The 17,619-nt window shown below is 36.3% G+C and overlaps 2 protein-coding genes across 4 annotated transcripts; both read left to right on the forward strand.

Moving 5' to 3' along the window:
• Window positions 1–1,170: 1,170 nt before the first annotated feature.
• Window positions 1,171–8,602, forward strand: LOC105334423 (uncharacterized). Its single transcript, XM_011437865.4, has 3 exons — window positions 1,171–1,418; window positions 7,856–7,982; window positions 8,178–8,602. The coding sequence occupies exons 1-3, from the start codon at window positions 1,298–1,300 to the stop codon at window positions 8,440–8,442; spliced, it is 513 nt and encodes a 170-aa protein (XP_011436167.3). The 5' UTR covers window positions 1,171–1,297; the 3' UTR covers window positions 8,443–8,602.
• Window positions 8,603–10,862: 2,260 nt separating this feature from the next.
• Window positions 10,863–17,499, forward strand: LOC105334422 (CX3C chemokine receptor 1). 3 transcript variants are annotated; one of them, XM_011437860.4, is made up of 3 exons: window positions 10,863–11,140; window positions 13,254–13,375; window positions 16,080–17,499. In XM_011437860.4, the coding sequence occupies exon 3, from the start codon at window positions 16,110–16,112 to the stop codon at window positions 17,328–17,330; it is 1,221 nt and encodes a 406-aa protein (XP_011436162.3). In that variant the 5' UTR covers window positions 10,863–11,140; window positions 13,254–13,375; window positions 16,080–16,109; the 3' UTR covers window positions 17,331–17,499. The 3 variants fall into 3 exon arrangements, with proteins under 3 accessions (XP_011436162.3, XP_065936751.1, XP_011436166.3); XM_066080679.1 differs by lacking the exon at window positions 10,863–11,140 and adding an exon at window positions 11,501–11,519; XM_011437864.4 differs by lacking the exons at window positions 10,863–11,140; window positions 13,254–13,375 and adding an exon at window positions 13,948–14,091.
• The last annotated feature ends 120 nt before the right edge of the window (window positions 17,500–17,619 follow it).

Below are 17,619 nucleotides of genomic sequence, written 5' to 3' on the forward strand. Positions count from 1 at the left end.
CCTCCTTAACGTTATTTGTCTTTAATGGCAGATAGTTTATCAATATCTGTAATACCTGTATTTGTTTGTATCTTTTGTCCCTTTCTTATATTGTACGGATTATAATGTCTGCCCTTGCGTCTAAACTAAACGTATGTAATGTGTGTGTGTGTGTGTGTGTGTGTGTGTGTGTGTGTGTGTGTGTGTGTGTGTGTGTGTGTGTGTGTGTGTGTGTGTGTGTGTGTGTGTGTGTGTGTGTGTGTGTGTGTGTGTGTGTGTGTGTGTGTGTGTGTGTGTGTGTGTGTGTGTGTGTGTGTGTGTGTGTGTGTGTGTGTGTGTGTGTGTGTGTGTGTGTGTGTGTGTGTGTGTGTGTGTGTGTGTGTGTGTGTGTGTGTGTGTGTGTGTGTGTGTGTGTGTGTGTGTGTGTGTGTGTGTGTGTGTGTGTGTGTGTGTGTGTGTGTGTGTGTGTGTGTGTGTGTGTGTGTGTGTGTGTGTGTGTGTGTGTGTGTGTGTGTGTGTGTGTGTGTGTGTGTGTGTGTGTGTGTGTGTGTGTGTGTGTGTGTGTGTGTGTGTGTGTGTGTGTGTGTGTGTGTGTGTGTGTGTGTGTGTGTGTGTGTGTGTGTGTGTGTGTGTGTGTGTGTGTGTGTGTGTGTGTGTGTGTGTGTGTGTGTGTGTGTGTGTGTGTGTGTGTGTGTGTGTGTGTGTGTGTGTGTGTGTGTGTGTGTGTGTGTGTGTGTGTGTGTGTGTGTGTGTGTGTGTGTGTGTGTGTGTGTTTGACAAATAATTTTCTGTGAATTAATCAGTCTGTCATGTTTGTCCGTCTGACTGTTGGACATTCTCTTTTATCTTTGTGGCAAGCTCACCGATTATTGTCAGACTGTAGTTTAAAATTATTATAAAACTGAAATAAAAACTGCCCCAGACGATTTCCTCTGACAAGTACAAACTATGAACGTGCATGAAAAATGCATATTTTTCTTAAATGTCTGAAATGAATCATTCCAATCTTCAAATGCACGGCTTTTGGAAACAGTTGACATCTGCGAACCCTACAAACGGGAAAACTAATCTAATTAAACGAGTGCACTTAATCGCTGCATATAATTCATGCATAATATGAATATCGTATGAATTCGCTATAATGTTCAATTCAGTTACCTACCTCGTGTCTATTAATACTGGCCCCTAGCAGTTCTCACCTATTTATCTCGGACAACCCAAGCGTATCCGGACGTACATGAGGGATGATGCGTTGTGACGGTCTGTGCGCGCCCAGTCTCTGAGACAGGGGACCTACCATTGGGGGACAGAGACGAGGATGATCGCCGCGTGCTGGATAGCGCTACTAACCCTGACCGTGGCGGGGTACGCCCGGGGAACATGTATGCGTTACGAGAAGGAAGGGGGCAGCAACACTGGAAATGGGGTCGAGACACCCGGTAAGTCTGTGTTTTATCTCCTTGCTCATGTCTAACTCTTGTAGGATCTGTGGCTGAGTGTACTTAGTTTATCAACCAGCAGCAGCTTATAAACCTGTAGTATGTACGGAAAGTGTAACTTTGCGTTCGTTCACGGCATTAGTCCAATTTTTTATTTATTTATTTTTTTAGGGGGGGGGGGGGGTTAGAATTTTGATTTTAGGAGATTTATACATGCGTATAGATAAGGGTGCCTGGAAATTGTGTACCTAATGAAATGTTTTGAAGCGTCGTGTATTGAAAATTATTCATTTGCGTTTATGTGATTTTTTAAGCTCTAAGCTTTGACTTATACAAATGCAAATTTTTTCGTTTAAATTAAATGAACATGTCTTTGGTTTGCACTGACGATGTGTTATAAATTTTATGTAAACTTCTTATCTAAACTAAGAAATAAACAAACGTTTCAACTGATTTGTTTACAAAAAAAATCTATTACAAGAAATTATACCTGTTAGAAATAAGTATTTCAAAGAAAAAAACCTCTCCATTGTCACAGTGTCAGTGTAGAACGTTCACGTCTGTACTACGTCTCTGACTTTTGAATTATCCGTGAGACAGATAATGTTTCGTTTGGTGTCAACAATGACTTTGTTCAACGCAAATTGATGAGAGAATCAACAACAAAGGCCAACGTTATGCAACGACGAATTTTGAAGGCCAGATGAAATCTCACTTTTATATAAAGAATTCTGTCAGTCTATTCACAAATGATTAGAAATTCAGATTTATTCTTCAATGCATTTTAAGATAATCACTTTGCATTTTCTCCTATATAACACAAAAAAACCACATTGTCGGTATGCCAATCAAGCTGAAGGTAGTATTGTAAATTATTTAAGAATGTTTAAACATCAGCATCATCCGTAGACAAATTATAATCTATAGATCCCGATACTTAATCAGCGATTTTGCTGTAGTAATTTAATTCGTTGTACAACATTCGTATTCTGATGTCAGTATGTGCAATACCACAGAGTTATTTGTTGTCCGCTTATCTATTGCCTATATATTCCACCTATTTTATTTCTATGTTTCATGCTTTGTTGTTATTCTAGTCTGCATATTTGTTATCGGCCTAGAATGTCTATTTGTTTTCTGAGTCGAATATCTATTTGTTGACATTTTAGTCTGCATATTTTTGTCTGTGTGGTACACCTATTTGTTTTTTACGTAGTCCGCCTATTTGTTGTCTGTGTTGTCCGCCTATTTGTTGTCCGTGTTGTCCGCCTATTTGTTGTCTGTGTTGTCCGCCTATTTGTTGTCTGTGTTGTCCGCCTATTTGTTGTCTGTGTTGTCCGCCTATTTGTTGTCTGTGTTGTCTGCCTTATTGTTGTCCGTGTAGTCCGCCTATTTGTTGTCCGTGTAGTCCGCCTATTTGTTGTCCGGGTTGTCCGCCTATTTGTTGTCCGTGTTGTCTGCCTATTTGTTGTCTGTGTTGTCTGCCTATAAGTTTTATGTGCAGTAAGCGTATATGTTGGCCGCCTATTTGTTGTCTGAGAAGTAAGTGTATTTGTTATCAGTATTGTCTGCCTATATGTTTTATGTGTAGTCCGCTATGTTGTCTGTATAGATTACCTATTTGTTGTCTGTTTATTCCGCCTATTTGTTGTCTGTTTAGTCCCCTATTTGTTGTCTGAGCAGTCCCCTATTTGTTGTCTGTGTAGATTACCTATTTGTTGTACGTATAGTTCGCCTATTTGTTGTCTTTGATGTCGATGTGGTTGTCTTTTTATTCGTTGTCATTGTAACCACTATTTTGTTTTGTTGCCGCTTTATGTCACATTTTTTGTTGATTCAGTGACAACAATCTCACTTGCTGCTGTGGTGGCACGTTTTGTTTCAGAAGTCCTGTTGACTTTGACTGTGTTCTGTTTCATTTGACTTATCTAACATTTTTTTTATAAAAGTTTTATTTTGAAAGGCATAACAATTTATTACTTTGACATCAATCCTATTAACTAGTGCCTTGAGAATCTAAACCACAAATTTTTAATTATATTTAAAACACGCCAAAAAATTCGCTTTATTAAAAAGATGTTGTCCATGTAGATCATGCAATATCAAAGCAATTTAAATGATAAATAGTGGTTAAGGTCCCCTAAAGGCGTTTACTAGAGAGAAAACCAGACGACATATTACAGCGACACACGACGACGACAGGTAAAGAAGAGTTATCTTCCCGCGCCCACTCATGTCCTTGTGTGGAACAATCGCACACGAATGGCAAAGACAAATATTTTTGCATTATATTCAGTTTTAATAATAAACACTCATCGTTGCACATATATATATACATATATATTCATATTTTATTATCAATGCTTAGCAACTGAAGACAGATCAATTTATGAAGTAAAAGGTTAATAAAACACTTTAAACACTTTTAGAGATATACCAGTTAAAATGTAAAATCAGATGCAAAATTTGATTTTTCTAATGTTTGTTTTCAAAATATCGACAAAAGGCAATCTCATTTTTTTTTGTCTTTAATAGTCATTTAAATAGAAGCCACCGGCTACATTGCTTAGGACATTAAGATGAATTGTTACAAATGTATTCAAGAACTTGATGTTTCACTCTTGACAAATGAATTATGAAGCTCACTTAATTATTATCATTACTTGACAGGACTGTCATCAGGATAAATAGCTCTACTAACACTTATACACAGACCTGTTGTAACGCTCGGAGAGTAAACTTGTTTGTAAACAGGCACGTAGCATCAGGGGGGGCCAGGGGGGGCCTGGCCCCCCCACTTTTTTTCGCAGCAGCAAATTTTTTAAAATTTACATATAAAAAAATGAATTATAATGGAGTTGGCCCCCCCACTTTTTTGGAAGTTAGTAAAAAATTGGTATGAAAATTAGGAAATGAGTAGTCAAATTGAAGTTACCGCCCCCCCCCCCCCCCCCCCCCCCCCACGGATTAGGAATTTCATGATTTGGAGGGAAGAAAATTTTGGTAGGGAAGATTTTTTTTTTTGAGCTGAGCCTCCCCCCCCCCCCCCCCCCCCCCCCCCCCCCCCCCACGGATTAGGATTTTGAAGATTTTTGGAAAACTTTAAATTTCCCTTTTTTTGCTTGTCAAGATTTTTTGGATGGGTCTGGCCCCCCCACTTTCAAAAACGATGCTACGTGCCTGGTAAAAGTACGCCTTACCGAGGGCTAGAAAAGGGTTCGTTTATCACAAAACAAGGAGCTACCCACCACTCTAAAATTTATTGCATGCGTCAAAAAAAATAAAGTATTGAAGTCCTTGTAACTTAGAAACAACATTAACCCTCTCCTTTTAACTCAATAATACAAACAACGTGAGTCAAGAAACAATGTTACACGGGTAATAAAGGCAACTGTGAACGCATTCCGAACCTTTACCTTGTTATTTGGCCCTTAGAACACAAAGCCTGTGTCACAGAGTGCATTTCCCCTACCTCTCTTGATACGTAATTTCACTGCTTATAACTGTGTTGAAAAATAGTAAATCTGAATCATTCAGCAGGATCTATCTCACAATGTGGAATAATTGGGTTGAAACACAGTCCATTTACCACTACTGATATAAAACTGATGAGGGTGGTTTACTAATGGTTAGGGTATATAATAAAGGCTAAGACTAAACAAAACTTTTTACCTTTTTTATGCGTTTTGAAACTCTATTGCTACAAAGGCAAAGCCCCAGCGTCTGTTTCTTTTGGAAAGGCGACATTGACATGGCAACGACATACTGCTTATCTGTGAAATTTTATACGTCGACTTAATACAGCTGATCTGTGTTATTCTAAAAAAAAAACTACATACAGCTGATCGGTGACATTCTACACGGTAACAACATACAGCTGATATGTGACATTCTACATGGTAACTACATGCAGCTGATATGTTACATTCTACGCAACCACTACATACAGCTGATCAGTGACATTCTACACAATTACTACATACAGCTGATCAGTGACATTCTACATGGCAACTACATACAGCTGATATGTGACATTCTACATGGTAACTACATGCAGCTGATATGTGACATTCTACATGGTAAATACATACAGCTGGTCAGTGACATTCTACACGGCAACTACAAACAGCTGATCTGTGACATTCTACACGGCAACTACATATAGCTGATATGTGACATTCTACACGGCAACTACAAACAGCTGATCTGTGACATTCTACACGGCAACTACATACAGCTGATATGTGATATTCTACATGGTAACTACATACAGCTGATCAGTGACATTCTACACGACTACAACATACAGCTGATCAATGACATTCTACACGGCAACTACTTAGAGCTGGTCAGTGTCATTCTACACGATTACTACATACAGCTTATCAATGACATTCTACATGGCAACTACATACAGCTGAAATATGACATTCTACACGGCAACTACATACAGCTGATCTGTGACATTCTACACGGCAACTACATACAGCTTATCAATGACATTCTACATGGCAACTACATACAGCTGATATGTGACATTCTACACGGCAACTACATACAGCTGATCTGTGACATTCTACACGGCAACAACATACAGCTGATCTGTGACATTCTACACGGCAACTACATACAGCTGATATGTGATATTCTACATGGTAACTACATACAGCTGATCAGTGACATTCTACACGACTACAACATACAGCTGATCAATGACATTCTACACGGCAAGTACATACAGCTGGTCAGTGTCATTCTACACGATTACTACATACAGCTGATCAATGACATTCTACATGGCAACAACATACAGCTGAAATATGACATTCTACACATCAACTACATACAGCTTATCAATGACATTCTACATGGCAACTACATACAGCTGATATGTGAAATTCTACACGGCAACTACATACAGCTGATCTGTGACATTATACACGGCAACTACATACAGCTGATCTGTGACATTCTACACGGCAACTACATACAGCTGATCTGTGACATTCTACACGGCAACTACATACAGCTGATCTGTGACATTCTACATGGCAACTACATACAGCTGATCAGTGACATTCCATATGTCAACTCCATACAGCTGATCTGTGACATTCTACATGGCAACTACATACAGCTGATCAGTGACATTCCATATGTCAACTCCATACAGCTGATATGTGAAATTCTACACGGCAACTACATACAGCTGATCTGTGACATTATACACGGCAACTACATACAGCTGATCTGTGACATTCTACACGGCAACTACATACAGCTGATCTGTGACATTCTACACGGCAACTCCATACAGCTGATCTGTGACATTCTACATGGCAACTACATACAGCTGTTCTGTGACATTCTACACGGTAACAACATACAGCTGATATGTGACATTCTACATGGCAACAACATACAGATGATCAGTGACATTCTACACGGTAACTACATACAGCTGATCAGTGACATTCTACACGGCAACTACATACAGCTGATCTGTGACATTCTACATAGCAACTACATACAGCTGATCTGTGACATTCTACACGGCAACTACATACAGCTGATCTGTGACATTCTACATGGCAACTACATACAGCTGATCAGTGACATTCCATATGTCAACTCCATACAGCTGATCTGTGACATTCTACATGGCAACTACATACAGCTGATCTGTGACATTCTACACGGTAACAACATACAGATGATCAGTGACATTCTACACAATTACTACATACAGCTGATATGTGACATTCTACATAGCAACTACATACAGCTGATCTGTGACATTCTACATAGCAACTACATACAGCTGATCTGTGACATTCTACATGGCAACTACATACAGCTGATCAGTGACATTCCATACGTCAACTCCATACAGCTGATCTGTGACATTCTACATAGCAACTACATACAGCTGATCTGTGACATTCTACATGGCAACTACATACAGCTGATCAGTGACATTCCATATGTCAACTCCATACAGCTGATATGTGACATTCTACATGGCAACTACATACAGCTGATCAGTGACATTCCATATGTCAACTACATACAGCTGATATGTGACATTCTACATAGCAACTACATACAGCTGATCTGTGACATTCTACACGACCACAAAATAGAGCTGATCTGTGACATTCTACACGGCAACTACATACAGCTGATCAGTGACATTCTACACGGCAAGTACATACAGCTGATCAGTGACATTCTACACGACCACTTCATAAAGCTGATCAGTGACATTCCATATGTCAACTACATACAGCTGACTAGTGACATTCCATATGTCAACTACATACAGCTTGAGAATAATAGTTCTGTACATATAAGAATAGATATATATCTGGATATAACAGACATGACAATGGGTAAGGAATATAATCTTAGATCAGAACTTTTTTTTTTGTTTCTAGTGACAAAGTGTACATATAGTGACCAGAACGGGAAAACCATAGAAATCAATGTAAACGCCACCTACCGGCATCTCACGGACTGCACGGACTGTAAGTGCTTGACATCCGGAGTGGTGGAATGCTGCGCGTAAGTACAAACAAGCACATTGTTCAAAAGATTCTAGATTTAAAACAACATTTCAGAAAAAAAATAATTGGATCAAAATAATACGTTTCCTCGTGTCACATATATAACATTGATATTAATTCTAATGGAAATGCCTATCATCTAATACAATTTTAAGAATATCGCTTTCTTACAACTTGCTATTGGTTCTTTCAGATTCGGCGCAAAGGCCGGAAAAATGGACGTTCCGTCTGCCTGTACTCTAGTGAAGGTCAATAATTGCGAAAGTAAACTGGTTCTGAAGTCTGACGAGAGGACGCCGTGTAAGGCAGAACCAGTCTACCCGTCGTCCACAGAGAGTCTGGACTCACAGCAAAATTCTGGGACCAAAGAAAACGAAAACGCGGGAAATAGCCTGACGTCACACGGCGCCATGTTTGTGCTCACTGTTTTATGTCTGTTGCTTTGTCGATTGACCTGATTTATCCTATGACAAGCAGTGTTTTGTGCAACTTCATGAGATGTGTGGATAAAAACAAAAGTGCTATTCTTTTGAAAGTAATCATGTGTATTTAACTTGCATTTTTACACAGTGAAGTGTCCATCATTTTTGTAATACATGATACTCATTTAATATAGATGAGTAGGATTTATGTTAAGATATTAAAATATCAATATGTGTTGATAATTTGAATATTTACATTTGCAAAATATGTAAAACCATCGTGAAATTAACGATTTTGAACGATTTGCCATTCTCAAAGGTAAATGTAAGTAATAAACAGCAGTGATAAAACGTTCACCGAGATATGAACTTTGTTGGTACATGATCAAATCTTCTGAGAAGCCATTCGGGCTTCACAGGATTTGATCACGTGACCAACCAAGTTCATATCCCGCTGAACTTTTTTAAATTGCTGTTTAATATCCAAATTCTGTGGCCCCGCATAGTCACCGATTTTCTTCACATTTCGTATTTTGATACCTTTTGATACTCTTTAATTGTACGCGCTTATCGTTTGCATTATTGTAAACATATAAACGCGGATACATTAATAGTTATGAACAGTTTGACTTTTTCAAACGTAAATATAAGTAATAAACAGCAAAAAGTTCACCAAAATATAAACCTGATTGGTACGTGATCAATTTTTCGGAGAAGTCCTGTTGTTTATTTTTAAATAAGTGGTTTATCATCAATAAATATATTGGCATATCCAAATTAAGGAAATAAAACTTAAAGATACTTTATTGCGATATCATAATTAAGATTTGATGCAATATTACAAGATTATTAAAGGAATAGTAAAAAATAGTATTTTATTAGTATCATGATTATTTCGTGCAGTGCATGGTTTTTCTTAGTTTGCTAAAGGTCTCAACCAATCGATAAAAGGGGCGTGTAGGTTTCAGTACTGTAAGAGCTAAGAATTAACGATCAATTTCCGATATTGAAGGAACTAAAGAACGAACAAAACTTGGTGGATGTAAATATATAACACTGTAAAATAAAATTCACAAAGTGTAGGACAGAACCGAATACAAGGACCACAGCACTCTGTGTCTGTTCTAGTTTCCATCGTGGCTGATGGTCGGACACGGATTATAGCTGGGCAGCTGATTAGGCAAGCGCAAACACTCAACACAATCTGGACTACTTAACTAGGACAAAACGATCAGCAGTTGAGCGTGTGTTTTAATTAGCCTCCTTTGGTTAGTTTTAAGTATCTGATCGGTCAATTCGATTCTTACAAACATTCATGTATTGAGTACTCTGACAGAATAATTATTGAGATTTCATAGTTTTGATAATTGTTAAGAGGAGTAAAATTGTCGCGAAATCCATATCATTCGATGTTTAAAACACATTTGACCGTTAGTATTTGAACGGTAAGTTGTTTATTATCTAAAGCAAACTTAGGTGGAGTATTTTATTTTATTGATTTTTTTTTTAGATGTATTATAAGTATATCTTATCGTTGAAAATATCTTTTTTCGTGGGACTTACTTTTTTTCATGGAGTAGTTTATGTAGATGTAGATTTTTTTCCCCGAAGGATGGGGTGCAAGCAACTTGTCAGCAAAAGAACCAATACATGTATAAGGAACAAGATAGAATAAAGATTTTTTTTTTTTACTAAGGATACTAATAAGGTGTGACATTTTAAACAAAACTCACGAAATTATCAGAATTTGAAATTTAAAAAAGTATGAAACCCTACACAATGGAAGTTATAGTTAATATGACATGTTTAACATTGCTTCAAACATGATATTGTGAATGTTTCTGTAAACACGGTTAAAACTTGCAATTGCTATGCAGTGATATTTTATAAATATGTTTATCATTTCTGATGGAATTTTTTTCTTTTCTTATACCATTAATATAAACAATTGCGTTTTCTTCTACATATTATAAAGTAGAGTAGATGGAAGTGTAAAAGTCTATAATCTATAGACGCTGTTCAATATTTATTCGAACATTTTTAAGTTTCAAGATTAGGGTCAGGGTATTGTAAGAAAGAAGCCAAAATCAAGATAATATAGATAGAATATTTTTTTTTATAAAAGTGATGCGCATTTTTGACGGTAAATTGATAAGTATTTTCAGTAATGTGTAAACAGACGAGTTTATAGTTTCGGTTACAAACAAAACGGAGAAAATTAATTTATTTTTAAAAAGCTGTTTGATCAATGTGCAGAAGTGATAAGTCTTGTTACAATATCTATTGCTTGTGATAATTGCCAAATTAAAGGGAGTTTATTGATAAATGAAACTAAAGACAAAATAATTCTACGTTAGGTAATAGATTTATCAATAACTGTGTCATTCAAACCATTTTCTGAGATAAAAAAGTAAGTTGACTGTTTATTTACACAGTGTTGAGCGACGATTTGAATAGCGACCACTAATTCACTGTCAATAGCCGGCATTGAGTCTTAGAGCCAGATAATGATCAACACCGCCACGTATTACCACCACTCCCCCAGCTGAGCATGTTTGAATACAAACACGTGCACACAAAAAAAAACGTCAGTCAATGACTGCTGTTTAAATTCTCAAGTAAGGACACGAATTGACATTGATTCTCCATAACTCTCAAAAGGATCCTATAGCCCTTCCTTTAGTGTATACCCTGGCCATGTTAATTTGATGTTCTCTAGAAGGAAGTGAAAAGGGTAGGTTTCTCTTCTGATATTCTCTGTTGATATTTTTGTGTATTCATGTATTTATTCAATTTATCATTTAGTGAAAGCTGGTTTAAAATTTATTTCACCAATTTATATTCATCACATGTATTTGGCTGCAAAGCGATTGCTCTCCAGAATGTAATTCGAAACATCATCTGTATGGTTATTTATTCAATGGTGTCAAGCATTTATCAAAAATTTATCTCATCATTAACATTTCTCTCACTGCAATCATTTTACTTATTACTAGAAATGACTGAAATGGGGTTTTTTTCTATCCTTTATTCTTTATTGACCAAAGGAGCCATGTGGCTCATAGGCATATAATACATACAATTAACAGGAGAATGGCGGGGGATTCTACATGGTATGTATGTCAAATGGTGTACAATATTATTAATATATAATAGATATGTAAATATACGTAAGACAGATGTTACATTAAAGTTTTAAAATTCAGAGAATTTAAAACTATCTATAACAATAGTTTTAAATTCTCTGAATTTTAAAACATTAATGTAACACTGATAACATCATAAGGAATTAACATATTAATTTTTCTCTCAGCTTAGAAGCTTTCAATAAATATTGGCAAAGTTTCTGAATAGATTTGAAGTTATCATAACTAAACAACTGTATAAATTTGAAAAACGAAGGTTTCTTATAGTAGTAAGGTTTTATGTATTTTTCTCGAATATTCGAAAAAGCAGGACAGATCAGAACAAAATGAAATTCGTCCTCTATCTCTTGAGAATTACACAAAGTACATTTACGGTCATTTCTAGGTATGTTTTTATACCTTCCGTTTTCAACGTACAAGGAATGCGCTGATATTCTATATTTACATAACAGAGACTTTTCTTTATGTGACAACCGTTTCAAAAGATATTTCTGTAAACAAAAATGTGAAGCTATTTCCTTGTACACTATACATTTTGAAGAATTTTCAAAAACACTATAACAATTCTGTATGAACGCGTCCGTAAGGCGCTGTTCAACTAGTAGAACAAATTGTTTAACATTAGTAACTTCTTGTTGTTCCCAAAAATTTCCAAGTCCCAGACAATAAAGTTCATTTCTAACTAGGCTTACCCAGTTTTTACATTTTTGCTGTTGTTTTTCATATTCATATAACAATTCCTTATAACAGTTCTGAAGTATACAATTATTTGTTGTCGGCAAGCTACACCAGTATTTCAAAATACGAAGTTTTATCAATGTTTATTTTCTTAAGGGAGGGGGTATATAATTATAAAAGTTTGGGATAGATATTACTTTTTTCGAATACTATTAAGTCAAGTGAACCACTTAAATTTCGTTTGACGTAATTTAAATCCCATGTACAAACAGGGAAACCAGTCTGAGTGATATTGAGGAAACATTCTGAATAGATCTTTTTTTTTTCGAAAAAAAAACTGTATGTGTTTTGTTTACATATACGCAATTTAAATACGGTTTCTAATTCCTTGAATACAATTTGCCCTTGACATTAAGATCAAAGGGCACCAGCATGATATGTAAATACAGGAAGTGACCGAGAATCGTACTACCTGTAGTTGGTCCGTATTGTTTTTTCCTGGTTTATGTTTTTTCATTTTTTATTATTTATTGTATTCAATTTTCAAATATTCTATGACTGTCTTGTACATATGTCACAAATCCATATCACTGGAAATCAAACTAACAGGGTCATTTAAATATTATCAGCTTTTAGTGCACCAGCAATATACGTAATTTATCTACAATGTCACACTCATTTCTATTATATTGGATAGAATTCTATGTTTTATCTTTATTGATGACCACTCTTACCTTTTACTCTTAAGTAGTTTTCATTATTCAGTATCTCTCTTTGCTAGCTAAATTTAATGATACTGTTTTGAGTGCTCTCGATCTACAGTTTCGTCCTGTGATTGATTTCAAAGTACCAGAGAAGTAAAAAGCTCTATCTCCATGTGACATTTTGAGTGGATTTGCAGATTGCATAATAATGTTCTGATCGTAGCTGGAGGCAAAGAGGTCATTCATAAAGCGTTCAGATCCAAATGTTACCTTTTATATGTTTGTTTACAAGTATTTATGATTTTTACCTTTTATTTAGCGACGTCTGTATAAAGAAAATGATGAAGCACCATGACGGTGTGGAATTCTGTGGAATAATTTCTGGCTTTGAATGATGGATTATCAACCTTGTTGTGAATATTCCTACACATTTTTAACTAGGTAAGTTCAAACCTATTTCAATAATTATAGTACTAGTAAATTAAATGATTCGTAAAAATATGATTATAATATCGTATTTTTATTTACTTCCTGTTTTTAGCAACTGTCTGATTTCTAAGGTAATATAATATTATAGATTGAACAAAAGAAGGGAAAGGTGGTACGTTTAAATTAATACACTATTGGAATTGTATTGTCAAAAAACACTTGGCAAAAATGTATGTTTCTTGTTAGAGCCCACCATTGACCTAACCCCAAAACATGAAAATCACAAGATACTATCTTCAACCATGCGCCACAAGCTGCAGAGTGAACTCAAGTTGACGTCTGGCCCACGGCCCACTTTGCACATGACACGCCCCTTGCCAAATTCCTTACTAAACAGAATGATAAAGACACTGATTATCCGGTCCTTTGTATGCTTTAAACTTGTCGTTACGTAAACGGTTAAAATTAACCAAATAAGGTAGTCATTGCAAAAAAGGACAATCTAAATACAATCTAAATACTGACACCAAATAATATTAATTGTACAGTTTCTAGGGGAACAAAATGAACTTCCTACTCGCTAGTTTATCAAATCTAATCTTTCCCTCAGCAAATCTTTTCCGTATGATTTGTTTTTTTTAAAAAGAGACATACACAGTATCATACCTATGTTAAAAGTGGTCAACGAGGAAGTATCTTAAAACCCGGAATTTAGACGGTTCCGAGCGGTAAGCCTAGAATGCTTTGTATCATGGCATGATTCCTTAACATGCAACTGTACATGCTAGAATTAATGTATTAATGCATACAAATAACAATGTATTGTTTACAATAATAAGAATTATTTCTTGGTAAACTTTCATTAAAATCAATGGAGAAAGTGAAAGAAATTGGTATACTGAACTCTCGTATTAATCAATGTTCCCTCGGTGAAGTAAACAGAAAGAGATGATATTGGTGTGCAGGGCTGCGTTTTACAAAAGAACTTACGACCTAATTAATCACAAACTTATCAATGTTTTATTCTCATGGATGTAGAATATAATTATGGACATCAGAGTAGTTGTATAAATAAAGCTCTGTCTAAGTTTTGTTCTTTATATATCATTCCATGAGACTGAAAATATTTATGACTTTGTGACGAAAGTTCTTTTGTAAAACACAGCCCAGGTCTTCAGAGACTTCGGGATGAAATCATAATATTCATTAATATATATGTCTTAATTAATATAAAATATCGGGTATCATTTTGCATGTACTAATCGTTATCTACACATGTATCCATCACGGGGAATCAAACAAACACGATGTCAAACAAGATCACTGGAACTATTTCATCAATACAAAAATATTACACAGCCAACACAACTGTAATTCTAGACATTTCCAATCTTAACTTATTGAATTCAAATTAAATGTAGGCGTTAATGGTTAAGGACAGTTATCAAATTTCCCGATTGAGTGGGGCTTATCGTCTATTATTTCCTCGTCCGTTAGTTGTATTTCCAATTCCTATAGTATTTACCGATTTTAAGATTTGACATGGACAACCTTCTTAAAAACATCTGCTCTATTTGGTGGTTCATGCGATTTTGATGGTTGCAAGCAGTGCAGAAAATAAAAAAACTGTTTACGATTTTTTGGGGCAATAATCACTATACTTTTATTGTCCGTATGTATTGTACCACTATAGAACAACTGTTCATAGATACATCTCTCTATTTCGGACCTTAATTGTTTATTAGTGCGTTACGCTGAAATATATAGAAGATTTACTCGACACACCTCCTCCTTCATTATTTATTATAATTATTAATATAAGATGGCAAAACTAGCAATTGTGTATTATATGGATTTTAATTGCATCAATTTTGTTCTAGTTTCAAAATTTCGAGATAATAAATGTTTAACTCAGTCTTCAAAAATAAAGTTCCGAGTGAACACCTTTACATTAAAAAGCACCATCGTATAAAAAGCACCATCACATTAAAAGCACCATCTACATATAATAAAGCACCATCTTCGTATAATAAAGCACCACTTTCATATAATAAAGCACCATCTTCATATAAAGCACCACCTTCATATATCAAAGCACCACCCTCATATAATAAAGCACCATCTTCATATAAAGCACCACCTTCATATATCAAAGCACCACCCTCATATAATAAAGCACCATCTTCATATAACAAAGCACCACCCTCATATAACAAAGCACCACCCTCATATAATAAAGCACCATCTTCACATAAAAAAGCACCATCTTCATATAATAAAGCACCACCTTCATATAATAAAGCACCATCTTCACATAATAAAACACCATCTTCACATGAAATAACCACAACATAACATAATAAAGCACCATCTTCACATGAAATAGCCACATAAGGCAGCTATGGCGTTCCATAACTAGGCTTGGCTGTACTGAAGGCTAACGATATAGAAGTCGGAAAAATTCAAAGAATATGTATGCAAACAAATTGAATAAACCAGCTAGTTAGATCGTTATTCGACTTTTTCAATGCATGTGGAAAAAAAGTCGAATTCCGTATCAATTGAGTAATAGTAATAATCTAGGGTAAAAATACGAAGAAAAAGTGAATATTTTTGCGGCTGAAATCCCTGAAAGATACACCATTGTTAAGATCCTTTATACCTTGCTATTATTACATGCTATTGACAATACATGTGTGTGTCTAACTTGTTTCAGGCCTAGCCATTGACGGAATGTCCGGTCGAGATGTCCAACTTAACCAGCCTGCCATTTTCTATGACGTCAGAACTGAGTGTCACGGAATCAACCACTCAGTTATCTCTTGGCGTCATTCATGCCGTGTATCCACCAATCCTGATTCTGGTTGGAGTCACGTGCAACATTTTCATCATTTTGGTCATGCGCACTAAACAGTTTTGCAGACAGTCTACAGCGGTGTTCATGACAACTGGCGCTGTGAATGACGCCTTAAGTCTGCTGATTTCCATGACAACACACTGGCTTCATGTTAGTTTTGACGGAATCTATTATCAAAACGAGGTTAAAGACATATGTCGGTTTCTTGACTTCTACGGATGGGGGAATTGCGACTATGGAATTTTGATTACAAGCACAATGACTGTTGACCGAGCGCTAGCAATGACATTTCCCTTAAAGGTCAAAACAAAGTCAGTGAAGCGAGCCAGGGTCACCGTTGTAATCCTTCTGCTGATTGTGGTGGCCAAGGAGTTTCATTTTCTAATTGGATCTCATATGGTTCCAGAATCAAGAAAAGAGCGCCTCTGTGATGTTTATCCACAAACAGATTCATACAAATTTTTCTGGAAAGAGGTGTGGCCATGGCTTCACCTTGCCTATTTGTCTCTCTGTTTCATTACTATTATATGCAGCAATATAGTTCTTGTCATTCAAATAATCAAATCATCAAAGTTTGAAGAAAGCATCAGGAAAGATTCAAATTCATTCGACCACTCCAAAGGAAAGGACCACAATAAAACTAGTTATGTGAAAAGAACGAGAAAACAACTCCATACCATCGCCCCAATGTTGATAGGAGAATCCATTTTGATGCTGATTTTAACGTTTCCTTTCTCCGTGCAGCTGTCTGTGTCGGAGTACAATCCGGAATTTTACCGTGCGCCGGGAATGGCTCTGTTGTTCTCGGTGACTTTCTACATGTTGTACACCAACAAGTGCGTCACCTTCTTTGTGTATCTAGTGACCGGCAGCAAATTCAGGGAGTCCCTCAAACAAGTGTTCTGGAGGTGTCTCAAAGGGAAGGGTGGGGTGCGGAGAAACAGGTTCAACACCTTTTCTCAGTGGTATAAGAAGAGACAGGGTGGCTACTCCAGACAGGGCGAGAAGGACCCCGCGGGAAGCCCGTGGACCACGGAGAGCGGCTCCAAGGATCCCGTGACCCCCAATCCTCGCTTACACCAGGGCAACTTTGTGTCCACGCATCTCTGACTGGCCACGTCCTGTTGTTGTGCATACTTCTACACCCACTGTTACTTTATTGCGGTGCCATAAATGGATGCACACGTTCTGTTTGTTTTATGAAAACAACAAATGTATAGATTTGTTAAATTCATACGTACTGTGCTTTGTTAAACTTATTAAAGAAAGTATGTTTATTGTTATGACTTAAAGTCATTAAATGTTTTTAATACCTAGAACGTTAGGTTGCAATTATTTGAATGCATTTTGTAATTTATATAAAGAGTTATAAGCCAATGCTTTAACATTTTCTAACTAA

Source organism: Magallana gigas, chromosome 3, assembly GCF_963853765.1.
Source record: "Magallana gigas chromosome 3, xbMagGiga1.1, whole genome shotgun sequence".
Classification (NCBI taxonomy): domain Eukaryota; kingdom Metazoa; phylum Mollusca; class Bivalvia; order Ostreida; family Ostreidae; genus Magallana; species Magallana gigas.